At 38.4% G+C, this 23,789-nt stretch overlaps 3 protein-coding genes across 3 annotated transcripts in view; 2 read left to right on the top strand and 1 right to left on the bottom strand.

The window, feature by feature from the left end:
• Window positions 1-23,789, bottom strand: part of LOC126814718 (uncharacterized) — a 66,831-nt gene that overhangs the window by 29,435 nt on the left and 13,607 nt on the right. The gene's annotated exons all lie outside the window — the stretch shown is intronic.
• On the top strand, window positions 6,372-20,228 carry LOC126814693 (putative zinc finger protein 840). The gene is made up of 7 exons (XM_056099638.1): window positions 6,372-6,487; window positions 9,717-10,028; window positions 12,771-13,492; window positions 15,255-15,404; window positions 16,699-16,754; window positions 17,378-17,594; window positions 19,039-20,228. Exons 2-4 carry the CDS (start codon window positions 9,759-9,761, stop codon window positions 15,289-15,291), a joined length of 1,029 nt encoding a protein of 342 aa, XP_055955613.1. The 5' UTR covers window positions 6,372-6,487; window positions 9,717-9,758; the 3' UTR covers window positions 15,292-15,404; window positions 16,699-16,754; window positions 17,378-17,594; window positions 19,039-20,228.
• LOC130010438 (uncharacterized) lies at window positions 21,738-23,709 on the top strand. Its single transcript, XM_050540043.2, has 2 exons — window positions 21,738-22,534; window positions 22,830-23,709. The coding sequence occupies exons 1-2, from the start codon at window positions 22,184-22,186 to the stop codon at window positions 23,700-23,702; spliced, it is 1,224 nt and encodes a 407-aa protein (XP_050396000.2). The 5' UTR covers window positions 21,738-22,183; the 3' UTR covers window positions 23,703-23,709.

The following is a 23,789-nucleotide window of genomic DNA, read 5'->3' on the forward strand; positions in this document are numbered from 1 at the left end:
TTCATTCAAGTTAAACCAACTGTATCTATTTATTGTTAAGTCTTACGTCAAGCTGAATAAACTATATGATTTATTGTCATTAACAAATCATTGTGTGGTTAACAGTGTCTAATTAAAAACTATAATTATATTAATTTATTTAAGGTGACAAACGGTTGCACATACCCTCCAAGTAGCACAATAAACCCTAAAATCAATAACGTAACATTCTGGAATTACAATAATCAGTAGGGGAGATTATAATCTATTGTTTAATACTGTGATTATATTCAAGACAATAAATCATATTCTAAACCACAAACAAGCCATAGCACGAAATACCTTCTAGTGCCAACATTTTAATGTATCTAGAATTTTCTACATCTAGTCTACTGCATCCAGATTTTTAAAGCGCGTTAACAATATGTCATTTTGGGATTAACATATCGTGCAATTCATATTCATTTGACAATCGGACTAAAAATGTTGATTAACTTAAAATCGACCGTTTTATAATGCTGTCATTTTGGGTTTCGAAATTTACATATAGCTTTAAATTAAAGGTCTGACTATTTATTTGATTCGTTCAAACCAGTGATGTGTTAAGATAGATATAGAATATGTTAATACAGCCGTCGTAATGCTAGGCTCTACTCGATAAGTCTCGATCCTTCGTCTCGTATGATCTTAATACGAATTCTAGATATCATGTTAGGTATCACTGAAACGCACGTTCATTTCTATTTCAAATATTTAAATAATTTTCTGGCACATTTATATTTACATACTTTGAAAAAATGAAATGAAATGGTGTTTAAGGTCCTACTGTTCCAGTCCGACCGGGATAATGAAGACGGGCATACAGTGTGCTAAAAGGGAATGTTTGCCCGGGCTGCGACACTATGGCCTACTCTTATATCGAATTCCAACTGCAAAAGGATCTTTTACGTACACGACAATGTGTACACCCGAATGATTAGACAGTTTTCCTTGTCAGGCCCTGGTCCTGCAACCACTGACAAGGCGAAAGCACGAAGGAAAATCACCGACATACTTTCTCGGCCAGTGTAGGGATCGAACACGCGACATACAGGATAGCGAGCCAGCGTCTCGCCCACTTAGCTGCCCTGGCTCCTTACTTTGAAAAAAAGATAAAAAAAAATCTAATCTGTATCTTTTAACAACGGACGTGACAATGAATAGGGTCCGTCGGATACACCACTGGCAAATAAGAATGTACGTTTCCAACGTCTTCCAAAGTCCTACTCAATGAGCCAACGTGGCTCCAGAACAGTGTATAGTCTAAAAAACGAGGACATTGTGCATGTAAAAGAATCCACCACTATTGGAATTGGTTAAGAGCAGATGGTATCGCCGCCTGTCTGACAAAGCTGCCCCCCCCCCCCCCACATAGCACACATCGATGGTCTTGGGTGGCCGAATTGTTAGCGCGTGTGCGTTGTATCATAAGGTCAACTAGTGTAGTTTCGATTCCCCGGCTGTTCGTGACAAGGAATAGGATCGCCTGTCCAACCTCGTTGATTTTCTATGGTTCCTCCGGTTTCCTCCCACTGCTAAAGAGCTCTACGCGCAAGCGAATTATTGAAATAAGATTGAACCATGTTAGTCCCGAATAACTTGGTTTGTGTCGAGTGGTCGTTAAACACACTCTCTATCTTCCCCCTCTCTCTATCTCTCTCCATCTCTCTCTCTCTCCCTCCATATCTCCCTCTCTCTCTCTCTCTCCCTCTCTCTTTCTATCTCTCTCCCTCTCTCTCTCTATCTCCCCCTCTCTATCTCTCTCTCCCTCTATCTCTCTCTCCCTCTATCTCTCTCTCTCTCTCTCTCTCTCCCTCTAATGTATCTTTAACTATTCCCCAGATTAACAAAGGACTCCACGAACGAGGCTAGACATATTCCACAAGTCATATCAAACGGCGACCCATATACTTATCTGGAGAGCATGCGCCATAAATACTATGTAGACTGGAATAACCAGACACTAGAGATTGCCATTCAATTGAGACTTCCCCGAACAGAACTGATTTGAAATTAGAGTCTCGGTTATTCATTTTTGCATTTAATTAGTTTTCAAAAATTGTATCCCAATCCGCTAAATATCGCAGGCTAGCGATGATATCGAGAGTTGATTATGGTCTGGACAAGTTAATTAATGTCTAATTAATAATTTATATAACATTTCAGGCCTAAAGAAAGACATGCAATAATCCGATTTAGCTCTTGTATAATGTCTGTTTAAGCCATGTTGATATATACCCAGATTCGTTATTTGACACATAATTAAGAAAACAAAATCATAATACAAACGCTGGATAATCTCCCTGACTGGATTCAGTCGGATTTAAAACGGGTTTGTCATTAAATTGTCGCGACAACGATGGAATTTCTATATTGTATATATCTTTATAAATACTGGGCAAAATTGAACCAACTTATAACTGATATTACAATTAGATATTTGTCTTCCACCAGCGAGCCACGGTGGCTGAGTGGGTAAGACGTTGACTCACTGACCTAGTGGTCCCGTGTTCTATCTCTGTGTTGACAGAGAAAGTACCCCAATGTAGTTCCTCCTTGTCAGTGGTACAGGACTGCAGACCTGACAAGGGACAACGTATACTGGCTCGGGTGGGACGAAAAACCGAGGTCCCATGTATGTGGCGTGTACGTTAAAGATCCCATGAGAGTAGGCTGTAGAGCCACTGTCCAGTCTAAATGTCGCTCATAGCACACTGGTAATGAATCTGGATTATCTAGTTTAGGTAGCGTAAACAGAATTAAACCGGTAGCTGAAAGAAACGGCAGTGGCACCTGAATTAAATGGAGGTATGGTCTTAATCATCTAAATTTCACATATAAAAAAATAATATAAAGTAGTTTTTAATTTTAAATCATTGAAGTAACTTTCTACACAAAATACAATTGATGATCCAATGTTCCTCTGATTTTTGAGCAATCCTGGCTGATAACGAAGTGTCCACCTTTCCGGAATTTGAACAGGGCACTACACGTGATGAGATTCCACTTGAATCGGACGAATCGGAAGAGGGACCTAAACGAGAGGAGCCTGCCTGTAGTTAGTATTTAAAAATGGAAATCATCGAAATTATATTTTCTACAGGGGCTCGCTGTGGCTAAGTGGGTAAGACGCTGCCTTAACAGGTTTACAATAGCCCTTTTCAATGTTAAATTTTAAGAGCACTGGAAGAACTGGACTTATATGATGTATAGTGTTAAAAAAGAACTGGAAAGTAGAGTCTTGTATAGCTGACACAGATTGAGTGTGTATAGTAGGTCAGTAATTGGGACGCGCCGCGCAGGCGGCAGAAATCTCGTCTGCTAGATACTGTGTAAAATCTTATCAGCTCGTAAATATAAGCTAAGATTTGTAATTGTCGTGACACCTTAAATACACTAATTAATATAAATGATTAGAAAACGATGAAGTAATTAATATTTGATTTTAAACTATACATTATACTATTCGTATTGACTTAAATTACCATTACTGAATATCAAAATAGCCAAAACATCTTTAACATTATGTACATACTATGTAACTTTGTGTAATTATATCTCGATTGAAGTTTCAAATTGAATGGCACCTTCTTTTAATACATATTTTAATTAACCTAATATAAATATATTTATGAATTAATGTATGGATCCATTGAATTATTGATTTATTATTTCATCAATGTGTTAATGTGTCAATGGTTTTGTATTTGGATTTTAAAAAATAAAATAAAAAAATAATGCTTTTAATTAATTAAGAATATTTTGTGCTTTTCCATCATTAAAATGTATGTACAGTGTATTATGATTATATTTTTATTGAATAAACATATTTACAAGAAAAAAAAAAGACCCTGGCTCGCTAGCATGGAGGTCGGGTGTTCGATCCCTGCATTGGCCGAGAAAGTTCATCCAGATTTTCCGGCGTGATTCTCCCTTGTCTGTGATGCAGGACAGCAGTCTAGTCGTTCGGATTGGACGAAAAACCAAGGTCCCATATACGAGTATGGCGTAGTGCCGCTGTCCGGGCAAAATTTCCCTCATAGCACACTGTATGGCGTATGTCCGTCTTCATTAGCCCAGTTCGGAGCAGAACAGTAGGACGTTAAACCCCATTTCATTTCATTTATATTTTGTACAGGTCATTTATAAACCGGGTCCACGAGTTCTTAAGTCGCTGACTCATTAACCAGCAGGTCCGGGTTCGATCTCGGTGTTGGGTGAGAAATGTCCATATAGGATTTATAAGTGGTGTAGCACGGATAGTGTGACAAACACGACTCGCTCCCGGTGTTGGTCGAGAACGTTCATCGAGATTTTCCGATGTGGTTTCCTTTCCCCTTGTCATTGCAGGACGTAAAAGATCCCATGACAGTTGGAATTCGATATAAAACTAGACCGTAGCGCCGCTGTCCGGGCAAAATTGCTTCATAGGACATTGCATGACGTATACTCGTTTTATTAGCCCTGTCAGAGCAGAACATTTTACTTGGTTAACCGCGGTGGCGAACAAACCCATTTAATTTCCTTGATAAGTTTGGAAAATGGTTCTTATTATTGAAAAGTTCATGAATAAATATATACGTCAATGTTTGATGGGTCGTCGCAAAAATACAAGTCCAAACCCAAATAATATGACACATTAAGGGCGTGGCTTATAAACATTCCATGGACGACTTTGATGTAAAAGGACCCAGACACGTACTTTTCAGTCTGATTCAAACACAAATCCTATTTCGTTTCGTTTTTTATAGTTCAAAATTTCCTTTTACTTGTCTTCACAACACTAGGATCTGGATGAGTTGTTATATTTAATCTCTATTTTAATCGGAATGTCTAACACATTCGAACCGTATGTTTTTTGATTAAATATTGGACAGTTTTGAGATATCAATAAAGAAGAATAAATGCTTGCATTGTTTTAAAATATTGGACAGATTTGAGATATCAATAATGCAGAATAAGTATTTGCATTGTGTAAACAGTACATTTGTTAAACTAAACATACATCATGACGTCACATTAATAATGATGTCATGGTTTAAACAGTACATTTGTTAACTATTCCCCAGATTCAAAAGAAAATACATCCAAAACAGTTTTCTGTTAACACTGTGGGGTTCTTCAGAAGCAGATACGAGAATTAGAAGAGAAGCTGGATAAAGCCAACCATAAACTGGAAGCTAACCGAAACATTGATATACACGTCAATACCTACACAGGTATGTAGATATACCTACAGTGTTTTATCAAAATTCAGATTTTTCACTCAAAATTTAAAACACACCCTTGAACGCTAAGACCTTGAACAGGATCAACTGTTTGTTGCTAGTTAAGCTATGGTCCTGCTTAAGCTAGTTTTGTCCCGAATGAAAGCAATACTGATGTTTTGCTCCCCTGATGTATCACTTGAGAAACTTAATTATGAAGGTTTTATATTTAATTACAGGTAAGAAAATCTTTGGGGAAATCCAATCACGGGGAGTCAATGCACACCGTGTCGATAACGGTGTGAGCTGACTCCTTCAACTGCGCATGTGCTAAACGGTGATCATAGCCTACACCAATGCCCTGTTTCTCGAAATCTTAACTAAAGATAAAGTCCAAATATTAGTAGATACTTCAATTTTGATTGGCTAAGTACTCAAATCGATCTAATATTATCCAATCAAATTACTAAAATTTGGATTTTAGCTTAGTTAAAATTTCGTGAAACAGGCCCCAGGAACTAACTCACACTGTACCGGTCTAAGAGACGAGAATTAAAATTAAAGTCAGTGGGTGAATCATTGGTGATCTGTGGCTGTTTAACTACAGTGACCTAAATCTAATTATAGCTGTTATAAGCTCCGACAGTTTAGGCGCCTACAGACTATAATTTAAGTAAATAAAATTGTACTAACAAAATGAAACTAGATTTGCCACGGCTAGATCTTTTTCTTAAGGCCAACTCAATTCTCGTCGAGGTCGCGGAGATGTAATAAGTAGAGCGCGTGAGATTGTAGGTTAGGGTTAGATTAAGTATTAGGGCTATGTCCAGGGTTCGGGTTAGGGTTGGGTTTAGCGTTAACCCTGTTTACATCTCGTGACCTTTGACCAAACTTGAAGTTGGCCTTATCAATTAGATTTAACTCTCTGTGCCTATCTTCCTATAAATTTTACTCGAAACGAAACATACTTTTATATAATTAATGTTGCAGTGTTTTCGGCACTATATCCTTCCGGTACATTTAACCAAATGTGAATATTTTTGGACATGGTAGGCCAACATTAGATAAATTCAATGACTTAATATTGAAAATGACTGAAAAGTAGATAAATTTCGTTTCGTGTGAAATTCTGTGATTCAAATTTGAATTTGCTAGAGTTCAACAAGGTCATTTCCTGATCGGTTTGCCGTGGAGTTTTTGGAAATCTCGTTAATAAATCAACAGTAAAAAAATATTTTGAAGAACAAAAATGGATATGATATGTAAGTTTAACGTGTTAGCAGAGTAGGTAACTGAAAATTATGAATTTTACTGTCAGCTGAAAGAAGCAAACCAGTTGTCAACATTTGGCTGCGTCGAGTTGTTTTGTTTAGATTTTGAGCGGATACCAAATCACCGGAATTCACTTTGCAAATATCAAAATTTGACCCCAAGGCCTACCTCTGTACATATATTTTGCATTAATATTAATAATAAATAATTGAAAAACACCGATGATCACCGGAATTCACTTTTAAAAACATATAAACACCGGAATTCACTTTAAAAAAATGGGGGGTTGGATGGCCGAATGGTTAGCACGTGCGCGCTGCGCTGTATCATACGGTCTGTCATTGAGTCAACTGGTGGGATTTCGATTCCCCGGTTGTACGTGACAAGGAGTAGGGTTGCTGTCCTACCTCGTGGGTTTTCTCCGGGTCCTCCGGTTTCCTCCCACTGCTAAAGACCCCTACGTGCAAGTGAATTATTGAAATAAAATTGAACCATGTGTTAGTCCCGAAATGACCTAGTTTGTGTCGAGTTGAGGTTAAACCCCATTTCTCTCTCTCTCTCTCTCTCTCTCTCTCTCACTTTCAGGGGGGTTGGATGGCTTAGTGGTTAGCACGTGCGCGCTGTATCATTAAGTCTGTCATTGAGTCATCTGGCGTGGTTTCGAATCCCCGGTTGTACGTGACAAGGAGTAGGGTCGCCTGTCCAACCTCATGGGTTTTGTCCGGGTCCTCTGGTTTCCTCCCACTGCTAATGACCCCTACGCGCAAGCGAATTATGGAAATAAAATTGAATCATGTGTTAGGCCCGAAATGACCTAGTTTGTGTCGAGTGGATGTTTAAACCCCATTCTCTCTCTCTCTCTCTCTCTCTCTCACTCTCACTTTCAAAATATGAGAATTCGCCCACAAGCCCTTCCTGCTTACATATATTTTGCATTAATATTAATAATGAATTTCCTTAAATACACCAAAAATGACTACTACATACGCCTTTTAGATTTAACTTGTCTCTTTGTAAATTTCACATGAATGGTCAATTCGAGACTTACACATGGTTCAATTATATTTCAATAATTCACATGCGCGTATGGGTTTTTTTGGGAGGGGGCAGAGGAATCGGCTTACACTACATAAAGATCTGACCAGTTGTACTGGGAGGTCATGTCAGGTGTCATACGGGCGGCTTTTGACCCTATGAAAGATATTGATTAATCAATCAGCTTTAACGTTTCTAGGGGTTTACCCACAGTTCCGTGAAGATCACGCCAAGAACTCGCCGTAACAGACCGTTTCATTAGCTAATTTCTCACATCAACTAGAACGCCTGTTACATAACAACTCTTCCAGTGTAGTAAAGAAAAGAAAACAAAATTTTGTACTATTAAAAAACATGAAACAAAATATGATTTATAAAGAGCCGTTACCTTCAATGTGCCTACATATTTCTTGTAGCATATAGTCGATCATGACTCGTACTGGCTTTATATAACTTTTGGGAAATATTCCCCCTTATTTTTAGTTTGTTTTTTATACGCCTACATTGAAATGTAGTCATATATTCAATTGTGTCACCCCCATTCGTCAATTTGTTGGTCCGGCGTCCACAATTGTTTGTGGACACTCTAGAGGCCAAAGTGAATATCTGATTGACATTAAATTTATACACAGTGTTTAAGGTCATGAGACGAAGAAGCCTATTGATTTTCAGCAATTTCTGATAATTACTGCCAGAGTTATGGCCTTTGATCACTTCAAAATATCTTGTGGATGCTCTAGAAGCTAAAGATGATATCCGATTGACTTCAAATTTACACTCAGTGTTCGAGGTCATGCGACGAAGAATCATATTGATTTTCAACATTTCTGATAATTACTGCCAAAGTTATGACCCTTGATCACTTTGAAAAATCTTGTGACTTTCTAGAGGCTAAAGTTATCATCGGATTGGCTTCAGTTTAAGGTCTTGAGATGAACAAGTATATTGATTTTCAATGAATTTTGATAACTTGAACAGCTAAATCCATGATATTAAATGTTTCGTATACTAAACGTTAGCATGGGGCAGAACTTTATACAAACAAATCAAATTCTAATGATTTTCTGATAATTACATGAATTGATGAGTTGTTGTTACTCTTAATTGGTTATTAGTGTATTATAATTGTTTCATTACTAAAAAATGTAAAAATATGCGACAACAATTGTTGACTGCCCGGATGATTTAGCTGCTGTGGGTTGCCTAGGGGGTTGGATCGCTGAATGGTTAGCGTGCGCGTGCTGTATCATAAGGTCTGTCATTGAGTCAGCTGGCGTGGTTTCGAGTCCCCAGTTGTACGTGACAAGGAGTAGGGTCGCCCGCCAACCTCGTGGGTTTTCTCCGTGTTCTCCTATTTCCTCCCACTGCTAAATACCCCTACGCGCAAGCCAATTATTGACATAAAATTAAACCATATGTTAGTCCCGAAATGACCTAGTTTGTGTCGAGTAGTAGTTAAACCCCAATTCTCTCTCTCTCTGTCTCTCTCTCCTCTCTGGACTTTCGGGGATCACGTGGGTAAGACGCTGTCTCGTTAGCCTGGAGGTCGGGTGTTCAATCCCTGCATTGGCCGAGAAAGTTCCCCCTTGTCAGTGATGCAGGACGGAGGGCCTGACAAAGACGGCTGTCTAGTCATGCGGATGGGACGAAAAACCGAGGTCCTGTGTATACATTGGAATGCACGTAAAAGATCCCTTGGCAGTTGGAATTCGATATAAAAGTAGGCGATAGTGCCACTGCCCGGGCAAAATTTCCCTCATAGCACACTGTATAGTGTATGCCCGTCTTCATTAGCCCAGCATAGGAGCAAAACAGTAGGACGTTAAACCCCATTTCATTTCATTTCTCTGGACTTTTACGGTCGACCTCCTGGATCCATTCACTCGATCTGACATGTACAGTTGTTGTGTGGTGCAGTAGCAGATATTGGACAGGTCAGTCGATTTGCACTGGCCAAGACAGTTAACATGGATTTTCCACAGGGTTCCCCCTAGTCACTGGTGCAGAATGGGACACTTGTCAGTCTGATTCCAAATCAGAGTAGGCCGCTGTCCGGACATAATTTCCTACATAGCACACCGTATGACATATGCCCATTTTAATTAGCCCAGTCGGAACAGAACAGTAGGACATTAATCTTGATTTCATTTCAAACATTTAGAAATATTTTTTTCTCTATTTTAGATAAAACAAACTGAACAAGTTGGATCAGGAAAGACTACCACAATGCCTAGAAGAAAAAGGAGCAAATGGATTAAAAATTTACAACAACATTGGCGTAAATGGCGTGATAGCATTGCAGATAAGTCCCTACTTGATTCACCAAATGAACCCCTTCCTGATTCAACAAATGAACCCCTTCCTGGATCACAAGATCAACCTGGATCACGAGTTGAACCCCTTCCGGGATCAATAGATGAACCCTTTCCTGGATCACGAGATGAACCCCTTCCGGGATCACCGGATCAACCCCGTCCTGCTTCAAGAGATCAACTGGTATGTTTGATATCTACATGTAAGCTTATCTACAAAAAAAGAAAAGCAGTTCATGGTTTTTTTTTGTTGTATATTTTTTTTTTTGGCTGAGAAATTTCATCAGCTGTTTCCGACGTGGTTTCGCCTTGTGAGTGGTGCAGGATGGGGACAAAAGACTGAGGTCCTGTGTACACATTGGTGCACGCATAAAAGATCCCTTGGCAGTTGGAATTTGATATAAGAGTAGGCTTTTGCGCTGCTGTCCGGGCAAAATTGCCCTCATGGCACACTGTATGACATATGCCCATCATCGTTAGCCCAGTCGAAGCAGAAAAGTAGGACGTTAAACCCCATTTTATTTCATCAGTATTTTTTCAGACAATCCTTCCCTTATAGAAGATTGTATGGCTTATGCCCGTCTTCATAAGCCCAGTTGAAGCAGGCTTGTAACAATCTATACCCCGACGCCCGGGCCTACCAAAATTAACTTACAGGCTAGTGATCTATTTAACCGTACTAGTCCTGGGCTAGTGCCCTTTTACTGGTTTGTAAATTAATCTAGAGATATAGATAAATAAACTGTAAAAACATCCTACATTTATTTCTCCAATTCCACACAAAACTCTATTATAACAATAGATTTTCTGTATAAAACTTAGGGCAGTATGGACATTTTTAGTACCTCGTCGATTCATTCATTCTTGACATTTTTCTCCACCTTGCACTCTTTGACAAGTCACGTATTCACCAGTTGAAATCAGGTTGATTTTTTTAAAAAAAAGCCTACATAATATTTTATAAGATTGGTTTTGACATAAATATTTGAAAGCATGCCATTGGATTTTCAAATACAAAATAATTTTGATTATTTAACATAATCGGTATTTCGTGTTCGTTGCACATGGCATGCTCAATGGTACCAGTAACTAATGTGTCGTCAACTTTGACCCTATCGACACACAGCATCGTGCTCGAGTGATAATGTAAACAATTTTACTATCCTGTCTATTTTAATATTATGTCATCACATCAAACTGATTTCCTTTTGAGACTGTTTATAGAGTGACCAAGTTAATAAATACTGTAAAACAATTAACTTGTCAATCAGTCGAGACTGTCTCATGCTTTGCAGTGAGTACTTACAATAACATAACGCACCGTATTCCTTATACAACAAAACTTCAAGTGGGAATTTATAGACGTCAATTTCCCGTGATATATTACAAAAAACTGAGTAGCCGTTTACATCCTTAATTGTTACGCAATGAAGTCTACGATCTTTATTCAAAAACATAGGTTGGCAGGTAACAAAACAAAACAGGCGCCCAAATATTGAAGATCAAAGCTTGTACCTTGTCGAACTATGGACTAGTGGAAATTAATGCCGGGCTAGTGTCTGACAGTAGACTAGTAGCCCATCTAGTGGATTCCAAAATTTTTTTACGTCCCTGGTAAGCTCGTGGGCGCTGTATCATAATGCCTGTCATTGAGTCAACTGGCGTGGTTTCGAAAGGCCAGTTGTACGTGACAAGGAGTAGGGTCGCCTGTCCAACCTCGTGGGTTTTCTCCGGGTCCTCCAGTTTCCTCCCACTGCTAAAGACCCCTACGGGGAATCGAATTATTGAAATAAAATTAAACCATATGTTTTTGTCGAGTTGGCATTAAACCCAGTTTCCCTCTCTCTCTAAAGTCTTGTTTCCATTATTGTACAGGAATAGTGCATCCTACTGACAAAGGTTGTAGAAGAATCGAAGAGAGAGAAATGAAATGAAATGGGGTTTAACGTCCTACTGTTCTGCTCCTAAACTGGGCTAATGAAGACGGGCATACGCCATACAGTGAGCTATGAGGGGAAATTTTGCCCTACAGCCTACTCTTATATCGAATTCCAACTGCCAAGGGATCTTTTATGTGCATGCCAATGTGTACACGGGACCTCGGTTTTTAGTCCCATCCGAACGACTAGACAGCTGTCCTTGTCAGGCCTTCCGTCCTGCATCACTGACAAGGGGAAACCACGCTGGAAAATATGGATGAACTTTCTCGGCCAATGCAGGGATCGAACACCCGACCTCCAGGCTAGCAAGCCAGCGTCTTACCCACTTAGCCACGTGATCCCTGAAGAGAGAGAAATAGGGTTTAGCACTTGACATGGAATGACCCACAGGGGACTTTACTCCTTTTCACGTACAAGCAGGGATTCAAAACCACATCATGACTCAATGAACCATTCAGCCAGTTCGCTCCTACTGCTCAAGGAATGACCTAGTTTGTTTTGAGTGGATGTTAAAACCACTTTCTCTCAATACATAACATTGTTATAACTTTTATATATTACAGGAAACTAATAATATAACTTATCACAGGAAACTAATGATGTTATAACTTTTATATATTACAGGATACTAATAATATAACTTATCACAGGAAACTAATGATGTTATAACTTTTATATATTACAGGATACTAATAATATAACTTATCACAGGAAACTAATGATGTTATAACTTTTATACATTACAGGAAGCTAATAATATAACTTTTATGTATTACAGTAAACTAATGATGTTATAGCTTTTATATATTACAGGAAACTAATGATGTTATAACTTTTATATATTACAGGAAACTAATGATGTTATAACTTTTATATATTACAGGAAACTAATGATGTTATAGCTTTTATATATTACAGGAAACTAATGATGTTATAACTTACATATTTCAGGAAACTACTGATATTATAACCTTCGTATATTTCAGGAAACTAATAATGTTAAAACATTCCATCATTGTGTTTTTTGTGATGAGATTTTTAAAGAGTACAGTGATCTAGATCTTCACTATGAACTACACGTGAACAAGAAGATCCATGTTGAAGGAGAAAAAATTGACAGTATCGTAAAACACCGCAAAAGACATGTTAAAACGGGGCAAATTGCTAATGTTGTAAAACTCCGCAAAAGACATGTTAAAACGGGGCAAATTGCTAATGTTGTAAAACTCCGCAAAAGACATGTTAAAAAGGGGCAAATTGCTAATGTTGTAAAACACAGCAAAAGACATGTTAAAAAAGACGATATTGATAATGCTGTAAAACTCCGCAAAAGACATGTTAAAAAAGACGATATTGATAATGCGGTAAAACTCCACAAAAGACATGTTCAAGAAGAAAAAATTGATGTGGAAAAACTTCACAAGAAACATGTTAAAGAAGAGGAAATTGATAACTTGAATTATTTTCAGTGTAACTTGTGTGAAAGAAAATTTGATTTATACCCTGATTTAAAAGAACATTGTAAAATACATATGGAATATGAAGAATCTCCTATCATAGGACAAAATGTTAAAGAAGGCGAATCTATTGCAAGTACTTTATATCAATGTACATTATGTCAAATTTGCTTTGAGCAATATTTTGACCTGGAAGAACATTGTAAACTTCATGGATATCAATGTACAGGCAGAGTTAGGTCTTCCATTAGGTACATGTATATTTAATGTATATTCTATGTTATAGGAAACTAACGATGTTAAACCTTTCCATCAGTGTATTGTTTCTACCTTTAGACAAACCTTTTAGGAGCTGCGGTGGCTAAGTGGGTAAGCCGCTGGAGGTTGCGTGTGGTTTCCCTTTGTCAGTGGTGCAGGACAGAGTGTCTGACAAGGACAGCCGTCTAGTCGTTCGGATGGTACGGAAAACTGAGGTCCCGTGTTCACATTGGCGTGCACGTACAAGATCCCATGACAGTTGGTATTCGATATAAGAGTAGGCCGTAACCCCGCTGTCCGGGCAATATTTCCCTCATAGCACACTGTATGGCGAATGCCCGTCTTCATTAGCCCAGTTCGGAGCGGGACAGTAGGACGTTAAACCCCATTTCATTTCATTTGTATTTTGTACAGGTCATTTATAAATAGGGGCCACGGGGGCTCGGTGATTTAAGTCGTTGAAGCATTAACAAGCAGGTCCGGGTTCGATCCAGGCGTTGGCCGAGAAATGTTCTCTTGTCATTGGAGGACGTAAAAGATTCCATGGCAATTGGAGTTCGATATAAGAGTAGACCGTAGCGCCGCTGTCCGGGTAAAATTGCCTTCATAGCACATTGCATGACGTAAACCCGTTTTCATTAGCCCTGTCAGAGCAGAACATTTTATTTGGTTAACCGCGGTGGCGAACTTACTCATTTCATTTCCATGACAAGTTTAGAAAATGGTTCTTAGTATTGAAAAGTTCACAAATAAATGTATTTGCTTGATGGGTCGTCGCAAAAATACAAGTCTAAACCCAAATAATATGACACATTAAGGGCAGGGGTTATAAAAATTAAGATGGGATTGCTTCCTTGTACGACTTTGATGTAAAAGGTCCCAGACACATACTTTTAAATCTGATTAAAACACGGTCCGTTTCGTTTCGTTTTTTATAGTTCAAAATTTCGTTCTACTTGTCTTCACAACACTACGATCTGGAAGAGTTGTTATATAACAGGTGGTCTGCTTGATGTGAGGAATTAGCCAATGAACCGGCCTGTTACAGCGACTTCTTGGCGTGTTGTGAATGGAACACTATAGAAACGTCAACGCTGATTGATTAATCAATGTCTGACGTAAAGGGTGAAAAGACACTCATATAACCCCTAAAGCGACCTCCCACTACCGTCAGATCTTCGAATAGTAGAGGCCGTCGAAAGTATCAAAAACGAAACGAAATATAGATCTGTATTTTAATCGGATTGGAGTGAAATGTTTGTATTCTATAAACGTAATGTCTAACACATTATTTGAACCATGTATGTTTTTTGATTAAATATTGGACAGCTTTGAGATAGCAATAATGTAGAATAAATGCTTGCATTGTTTAAACTACATTTGTTAAACTAAACATACATTATGACGTCACATTAATAATGATATCATTGTAATAATCATATTAAACATAGATTATGCAAGAGCTAAATCTGTCTATTGCAGGTTTTTCTTTAGGCCTAAAATGTTATCTAAATTATTAATTACACATTTATTAACAAAACAAGACCATAATCGACTCTCGATGGCATCGGATACTCGAGATTTTAACTAGATTAGAACGGTTCGCCATTTAAAAATTTGATGTAAAATTGGGAAAGCGAGGCTAAGTCCCGATTTCAATATTTCTTTTTTTATCATCTAATTTTGAATTATTATAGCAAGAATGGCCAACTCTTTATTAAACTCTTAACTAATGTATCTTTAACTATTCCCCAGATTCAAAAGAAAATACATCCAAAACAGTTTTCTGTGAACACTGTGGGGTTCTTCAGAAGCAGATAAGAGAATTAGAAGCGAAGCTGGATAAAGCCAACAATAAATTGGAAGATAGTCGATATGTTGATATACCTGTCAATACCTACACAGGTATGTACATTTATATATACCTACAGTGTTTTATCAAAATTCAGATTTTTCACTCAAATTTTAAAAAAACGCCCTTGAACATGTGTAACACTTTGGTCCTTAAGACAATTTTGGTTCTTTGAAAAATTGTTACTTTACTCTGTCTATAGAGTCAAATCACACGTACTTAATGAACGTGAATAGATAGTTATACATAAAAAAACCCAGTGATATTTTGGTAAAATCATAACCATTGTCAAGATACCCATCAAGTTCTGTCTGTTAATTGACCTATGGTTGGTAGGCTAAATAATATAATGTCTCCTCCTTTAGTCCTGTGAAATAAAGAGATTTATTCCATATTTGGGATGGAAATTAACGTCAAGGCTATCTAAGACGTACAGAAATAGGGGGTATAAATTAGGGTGTAGAGCGAAATGGATCAAAGCTCATTCAGATATTCCTAGCAGCTATTATTATTGAGGACGAGGAACATTTAAAGCCATTACAGCTTAGCAATAAAGTTGTAAAATCATTGATTCTGTAGTGTTATTACGATCATGAAGAAACAAGTCCGATAGCTTGTTAAGCCATGGTCTGGCTAAAGCTAGATTTGTCTCGAATGAAAGCAATACTGATGGTTTGCTCCACTGATGTAAATCTTGTTGACCATTTAGGGAGCAATGGTGCCTTAGTAAGACGTTGGCTCGCTAATCTGGGGTCCCATGTTCGATCCCTGTGTTGGCCGAGAAAGTTCATCGCGTCTTTCCGGCGTGGTTTCTCCTTGTCAGTAGTGCAGGACAACAGAACAACGTATGGCCGGTCGGATTTTGACGAAACGCAGCGGTCCCGTGTACACATTGGTGTGTACATAAAAGATCCCTTGACAGTTGGAATTCGATACAAGAGTAGGCTGTAGAGCGACTGTCAGGCAAAAATCCCCTCATACTACACTGTATGGCGTATGCCCGTCTTCATAAGACCAATCGTAGCAGAACAGTAGGACGTTAAACCACGTTTCATTTGGAGACAGTCCTTACAATCCTATAATCCTCTAAGTCAGTTTTCAAAACTAAAATGTTTAAATTTTGAATGTTTGCTGGGACAGGTAGAGGCACCTCAAAACAAGGAAAGTAATATGCCTCGACCAAGTAGACCTCCCCACTTCCATTATGTAGCTTTTATTTTCAAGCGAAATATAATACAATTTCTAAGTATTATTGTGTAGGAAATATAAACCATTATTCAGAAAATATGAAACTATCGTTAAAACATGTAAATTCTGATGAACGAGTCGTTATTATATTTTTTACAGACACCGTATTGCCCTGAGCCGGTAGATTTAATAAAAGAACATCAGAGAAATATAAAGTAAGCAGGCCTATTTATAATTCAAGGGTGGGGGGTGGATGACTGAATGGTTAGCATGTGCGCGTTGTATCATAAGACCTGTCATTGAGTCAACTGGCGTGGTTTCAAATACAAGGAGTATGGTCGCCTGTCCAACCTCGTGGGTTTTTTCCGGGTCCTGCGGTTTCCTCCCACTGCTAAAGACCCCTACGAGCAACACCCGCAGTCTATTTATAATTCATTCATTTCATTGTTATTTTGTTGTTTCAGTTTGAGTAAAGTCCCCTCCCCCCCTGGCCTATTTCAGATTCATTGTTAGTTTTGTTGTTTCATTTGGAGTGAAGTCTGTATCATAACAATCCCAGGACTGTACAACACAGTTGGAGGTTACGGTTGGGTTAGAACCCCGAACCCATTCACTTATAAAGATGTGACGTCATACTTTGATTTGGTTGTCGAGTGGTTTTGAATCCCCGCCTGTACGTGACAAGGGGTAGGATCGCGAGCGAATTATTGAAGTAGTACTGAATCATATGTTAGTCACGAAATGACCTAGGTTTGACACCCCCCCCCTCTCTCTCTCTCTCTCCCCGCCCACCGCCCACACATCTATTTGTATACATAGCTATATTATTTTGTTTCAGATGATTGAACTCAGTCATGGGTATGGTGTGTTCATATATCCATCAGATCTCGTCCACGTCAAGAAATTATTCGAGAAAACAAAGAGTGGACAATCCGTGACTCGTCACCTTCTGAGCGTCATGTTTACAAAAGAAGAGCTATGTTTCGGTTCAGTATCAAAAGATCCTAAACCTGGTCTGGCGTCATTGGATGCAACCGTAGTTCAAGCCATAAGAGGTAAAATTTTGTTTTCACAGTGTGGCATGGTTACTATGGTGCCAGCATATTAACACCACGTTCGATCTCGGTGTAGGCCGAGAATATTTTTCGAAATTTTCCATTCCGGTTTCTTCTTGTCAATGGTGCTGGGCGGTGTGTCTGACAAGGACAAGATCTAGCTCTTGTCAATGGTGCTATGGGCGGGGTGTCTGACAAGGTCATAATCTAGCTCTTGTTAATGGTGTTAGCCGGGATGTCTGACAAGGACACGCCTCTAGCTCAAATGGTTAACAGAAAATCGGGATTTATCCGTGTTGTGCTAAAAAAGGCGCTTGACAGTTGGTTCAGACCCTGCACTGTAACAAACATATCCATGTAAAAACGTAAAAAAATTACGGAAACAAAAATTACCATGAAAATTTTATCCGTATTTATTTATCCTTTAATTTACAGAAATTCCTTCAATTAACATAAATTCCATTTGGTAAATTTTGTTTCCTGAGCATGAAGGTGATAAAAATTTCATTGAACGAACCATTGACTTTATACGTGTGCATTAATGACTTTATTTACTGTCCGCTTCCACCGAAGTGATATCGAAGGAAATCTTTAAACGTAACCTCTGTTCGCTAATATAAGAATCGAGAGCAAGGTATCACAAACCGCTACTCGACGGTGGTTGGAGGCTTTCAGATGTGAGTTTGCGGTATTATCAATTTGCAGGTATGTAGACGCTGTCATAGAGACAAACCGACTTACACTGGCCAACCGGTTATACTATCCAGATTCAAGCGTGCTTGATTACCAGATACTACCTTTTCACACACGCAGCGTTAAAACATATTTTTACACATTTATGAAAATACTTACAATCTGATTACCGTATGATGAATAACAATAAACTTTATAGATCTTATAAATAATGGAAATTAGATATACATGTCAATTAATATACCAAACGGTACAAAATATGATTCTTCATATTATGGTTAATATATTGAAATGAGTACTTTAACATGATAATTATTAGGAATGATTATATATGTATACGATTACTTATCGGTACCGATAACAGAATTACAGAAGGGAATAAAACATTATATCCCTAATATTCACGAAACCTCCTGGTCATTCCACCATTTATTCCGTAAAATAACAGAATTAAGTCCATTATAGAAGGGAATAAAACATTGTTCCCTAAATGTCACGGAAATTTCCTGTTTAATATTGAATATTCCACTGAAATAGATAAAACACGTAATTTGAAGAAATAATTCATACTATTAACACAATTTCTCCAAAAAAGTCATCAATTGACAAAAAAAGGTGCTAAACTACTGAATTCGCTCACATTAAAAATGGATATTTTTTACAGTGTGGGGTTACCCAGCCCATACCTAATACATATTAGCCAACTAGACTGAAACAATGGCCATTTTATAATGTATGTTAATCATTTCAGATTACTGTGTAGCAATGTCAAAGGACAAGAACGTGGCCATTAATCAAGCTCTTCACAACAAAGTAACCACGTACAGATATAAGGCGAGGTGTAGGGCAACAAGTCCTGAATACTGATCATTGACAGTGCTTATCTAGATGAAATTATGGATGACGAAACCCCCGTGCTTATTGAAGGAGTCAAGTCGCTAACTAACTCAATATCATCCAGTCTTCGACAATGCAAACAGAAACGATTGATGTTTCAGTCAAAATGAAAATATTAACATTGGCACTTGAATCGCGTGTAGAATGCTTCGGGTTCCATTTGCATTAAGGGACTCGATGAAGGAGACTAAATATATCCCACGTAGAAGATTATCACCTTTTAAATTCAGACCCTTCGCGTATTTTGCCAAACATAACTGATTATAAATTACAGTATAATAGAAACGATTGAATGTAAATCAGGTTATATATATTCATAATACATTATTATGTGTTGCGACCTATTTGTGTCCATTACTGGGTGCCACAGAATAGAGATTTAGCTCTTTCTGGGTTGATTGCTTATTATATTCAAATACTAGATTGGTGGGGAAAACCCGTTCTTATTTAATCAAGATGCTGAGTTGGTGGAGAGATTTAAGGCCAAGAGTAGCGGAAAGATATCAGTAGAATATACCACAAGTTCCAAATACCGATTATTGATAGTGCTTTTATTGCTGGGTTTGTGGGGGAAACACCGGATTGTTTAGTTAAAGTGCTGGATGGTGGGGGATACCCCGTGATTATTTAATAAATATACTGGGTTGGCGGGGAACCCCGGGCTTGTTTAGTTAAAATATTGGGTTGGTGGGGAAATCCCGGGCCTGTTTAGTTAAAATACTGGGTTGTTGAGGAAAATAAATTGATCTTCAAATTGAATCCGACCTCTGTTTTATTGTCTCTGAAACATTTCCATCGCGGCGCCCTAACCTAACCAGGCGGTGTGGTGTGTTTCATTGACTTGAAGACCATGATAAAAGTGACCGTAAATATAAAAGTAAATATAAAAGTAAACATAATCAATCGCTGTTTTAATGAAATGCAAATATGCTTGTTTTTGTTCAGTTAATATCGATGTGATTCATGATGTCATAAATCAACCTCTTCTATGTACCAGTTTGCATACATGAAATTAAAGGGAGTAAAATGAGATTTAACCTGTTACGAGTTTGCTCCAACTGGGCTAATGAAGACGGACATACGCCACTACGCCCTCCTCTTATATCGAATTCCAACTGTCAAATGTACGTCAAAGTGTTCACCGGAAAATCACGGAGAACTTTCGAAATCAACAACGGGATTGGACCACTTGCCCCTAGTCAACGAATAACTGAGCCACAGCGGCTCCCATTTTTTAAAGTATCAAATATATCAAGTATCATCAAGTCTATAATACCCGCCCTTCTCTTCTGCCCCGATTGGGTTAACAAAGACGGACATACGCCACACACAAGGCGCTATGAGGGGAAATTTAACCAGTCAACGACGCTACGGCCTACTTTTATGTCAAGGGTTCTGCACGGGACCTCAGTTTTCTGTACCATCCGAATGACTACACCTTTTTTCTTGCCAGGTCTGAAGGCCTACACCAGTGCCAACCCAGGATGAGTCAATAGGGGGACGATTAGGTTAACGTCCGCTTTAATTGAATCAAGTGGTGTGGGTTTGATCCCGGCTTATTACTGGCCACCGTCGTGCTAAAGACCTGTACACGTGCAGGCTAATGAATTGATGGATTAGAGAAATATCATATGTCGACGGTGTTAAAAAAAACTCAACTAGAACGCCCAGGGTCACATCCCACTTGTCCGGGATCCCTGTCAGCGAGAGGCGTGGGGGGTCGATGAATGTTAGAAGGGCAGAATCTGAAATGCCCGAAAACATTTCGGTTTACAGAAAGTAGTTCCGGTCGTCTGCGAGCGGCGAAGGAGGCCATTCCCGCAAATGCGTTTTCTTGCTGTTCCAGCCCATGAATGCAGCAACTTCAAAGTGATCTAATGTACCCTTACTTAGGTAGATGACTCGAATACCAAATCATTCACATTCCACGGAGACGGGGAAAGTCGGGAGAAAATTTTGAAACTTTAACTGCCGCAAACCCGTTTTCCTGGCTCGTACACCTATGAGAGAGAGAGAGAGAGAGAGAGAGGGAGATTTCGGGACTAACATGGTTTAATTTTATGTAAAGGATTCGCTTAAGGATCTTTAGAAGTGGGAGGTAACCGCAAAACCCGGGGAAAACTTATGAGGTTGGACACTACGTCTTGTCACGTACAAGCGGGTAATCGAAACCATGCCATTTGACTCAATGACAGACCTTATGATCTAACGCGCTCGCGTTAACCATTCGGTCACGCAACCCCAAGCAATATTTGGAGAATTAATCTCTCAACTAAATATCCGCTTCAACCACAAGGATATTAAAGATACATTGTCACAAATGTATTTATCAGGTGGTTATTTCCAGTAACAGTATGACATGATATATGAAAAGTTTAGACGCCCAATCTTACTAGGAAACTACTCGATTACCGTATCATCTCAATGGAAGCGGACGTAAATTAACCTTGATATTATATCAAGTATTATAATATCAAGGGAGTCGCGGTGGCTCAGTGAGTAACGTCTATCATAGAGTCAATTGGCGTGGATTCGGTTCACGCATGTACGTGACTAATACCCCGTTCAGACGCTTATTTTTAAACCAGTTCAAAATCGCCGGGGTTTTTAAGACAGCGTCGTGTTGCGTTCACACGTACTATAAGTCAAACCTGTTTAACTGTTCTGACCTCTTCGGTCGGAGGTTAGAGTTAACTATGCATGCGTACATACCATTTCCTGGTAGAATATGTAAACATCCTGTGAAAAAAAAATCCGCGAAATTTGTTTCTCTTACTCTCGGATAGTTTATACACTTAAATGGGTCGCAACACATAATTTCTAATTAGTTATATTCGTCGAAATACTCTAGATGTCTAAATCGAATGGCAATGTCTAGCAACTGGTTATTCCAGTCTACACTGATAGTATTTATTGTGCATGCTCTCCAGATAAGAATATGACTTGTGGGAATATGTCTAGCCTCATTCTTCTAGTCCCTTGTTACAAATGACACTGAAATGCATTACACAATTCGTGTACCAATGGTTAAATGTTTGTTTTGTCTCAAATATTGGATATCAGAAACCCATCTTTTCCCCGTTAAGATCACAAGATCAATGTTGATTGAAATTGACAAATACTTTGTGTTTTCAATGTCGCAGATTTTGGATGATATTGACTACTTTAAGTTTAATTATTTACCTAATCTAATTCCTTTACATTTTATTTTCAGCTTTTATGATGATATACAGTATTTAGAAAACTTCAGAATGTCAAAATGTACATTTGAATATCTGTGCAGAATTTTGAGACCATTTCTTGAGAAACAAGTAACAAGTATGAGGGAACCAATATCTGTTGAGCGACAGGTAGGCTATTTTGCATTTTATGATCGCTGTATTGGTTGAGATATTCACTTCTGCTTGGAGAATATAAGAACATGCAACACATACTATTATTTTCTATGTTGGCCGCCTACTGATTTGGATTGGAAGTAGATATTTGTTTGTACATGTAGATGGCCTTAGTAAAAAACAAATCTAGTTTTGTCAATTTAATACTAGACTGAATAATAGATTTTATCACTGAACTAAAATGATTGGAAATATTGAGAACAATCTTCTACCCCTCCCATTTAAAGTATGGTAACCCTTTTTTTTTTAGGTTGGCATAAGTTTATGGGTTTTAGGGACCAATGCTGAGTACAGAACTGTGGCTGCATTATTTGGGGTTGGCCGGTCAACCGTGTCTTCAATTATACACATATTTTGTGAGTCCCTGATTTCGATCAAGGACAAATTCATTAAATTTCCATCAGGTGAAGAACTGAATAGAGTTGTAAATGGGTACCGGTCGAAATGGGGATTTCCAAATGCAGGTGGAGCAATAGATGGCAGTCATATTCCTATATTAGGACCGAGCATGAACCATGCTGACTTCCATAACAGAAAAGGGTGGTATTCCATCATTGTTCAAGCAGTTGTGAATGATCGTTATGAATTCACAGACCTAAATATCGGGTGGCCAGGAAGTGTTCATGATGCACGAGTCTATGCAAACTCCAAAATATATGCAAAAGGGCTGTCTGGGACATTATTTGCCGGCAAGATGATTGATGTCAATAATGTGCGCCTGCCTATCGTCTTGTTAGGTGATCCGGCTTATCCATTATCCAACTTTCTAATGGAACCATACACAGACAATGGACACCTGACCCCAAAACAAAAGACATTTAATTATAAGCTAAGTAGTTCACGCATGACGGTAGAAAATTCCTTTGGTCGCCTAAAAGGTCGCTGGCGCTGCTTATTAAAGCGATTGGATATGAATGTTGACAAGGTCCCCAATATTATTATGACCTGTTGCATACTTCATAACATATGCGAACAAGCAAAAGACCCATTTAGGGTTGAATGGCTAGAGGATGTAGCAAAGGAAGAAAACCAAATGCCTCAGCCAAATCAAAGTAACGAAGAGGCAATCAATGCAGACTGCACTAACATTAGAAATATCCTGGCTGAATACTTCCAGGAATAATTTAACCTTACAAAACAAATAATTAAGAAAGTAATAATTGGCCATACTGTTACATACACTCACTACAAAGAATTTCTATGTGTATAT

This window comes from Patella vulgata, chromosome 3, assembly GCF_932274485.2.
Source record: "Patella vulgata chromosome 3, xgPatVulg1.2, whole genome shotgun sequence".
Classification (NCBI taxonomy): Eukaryota; Metazoa; Mollusca; class Gastropoda; family Patellidae; genus Patella; species Patella vulgata.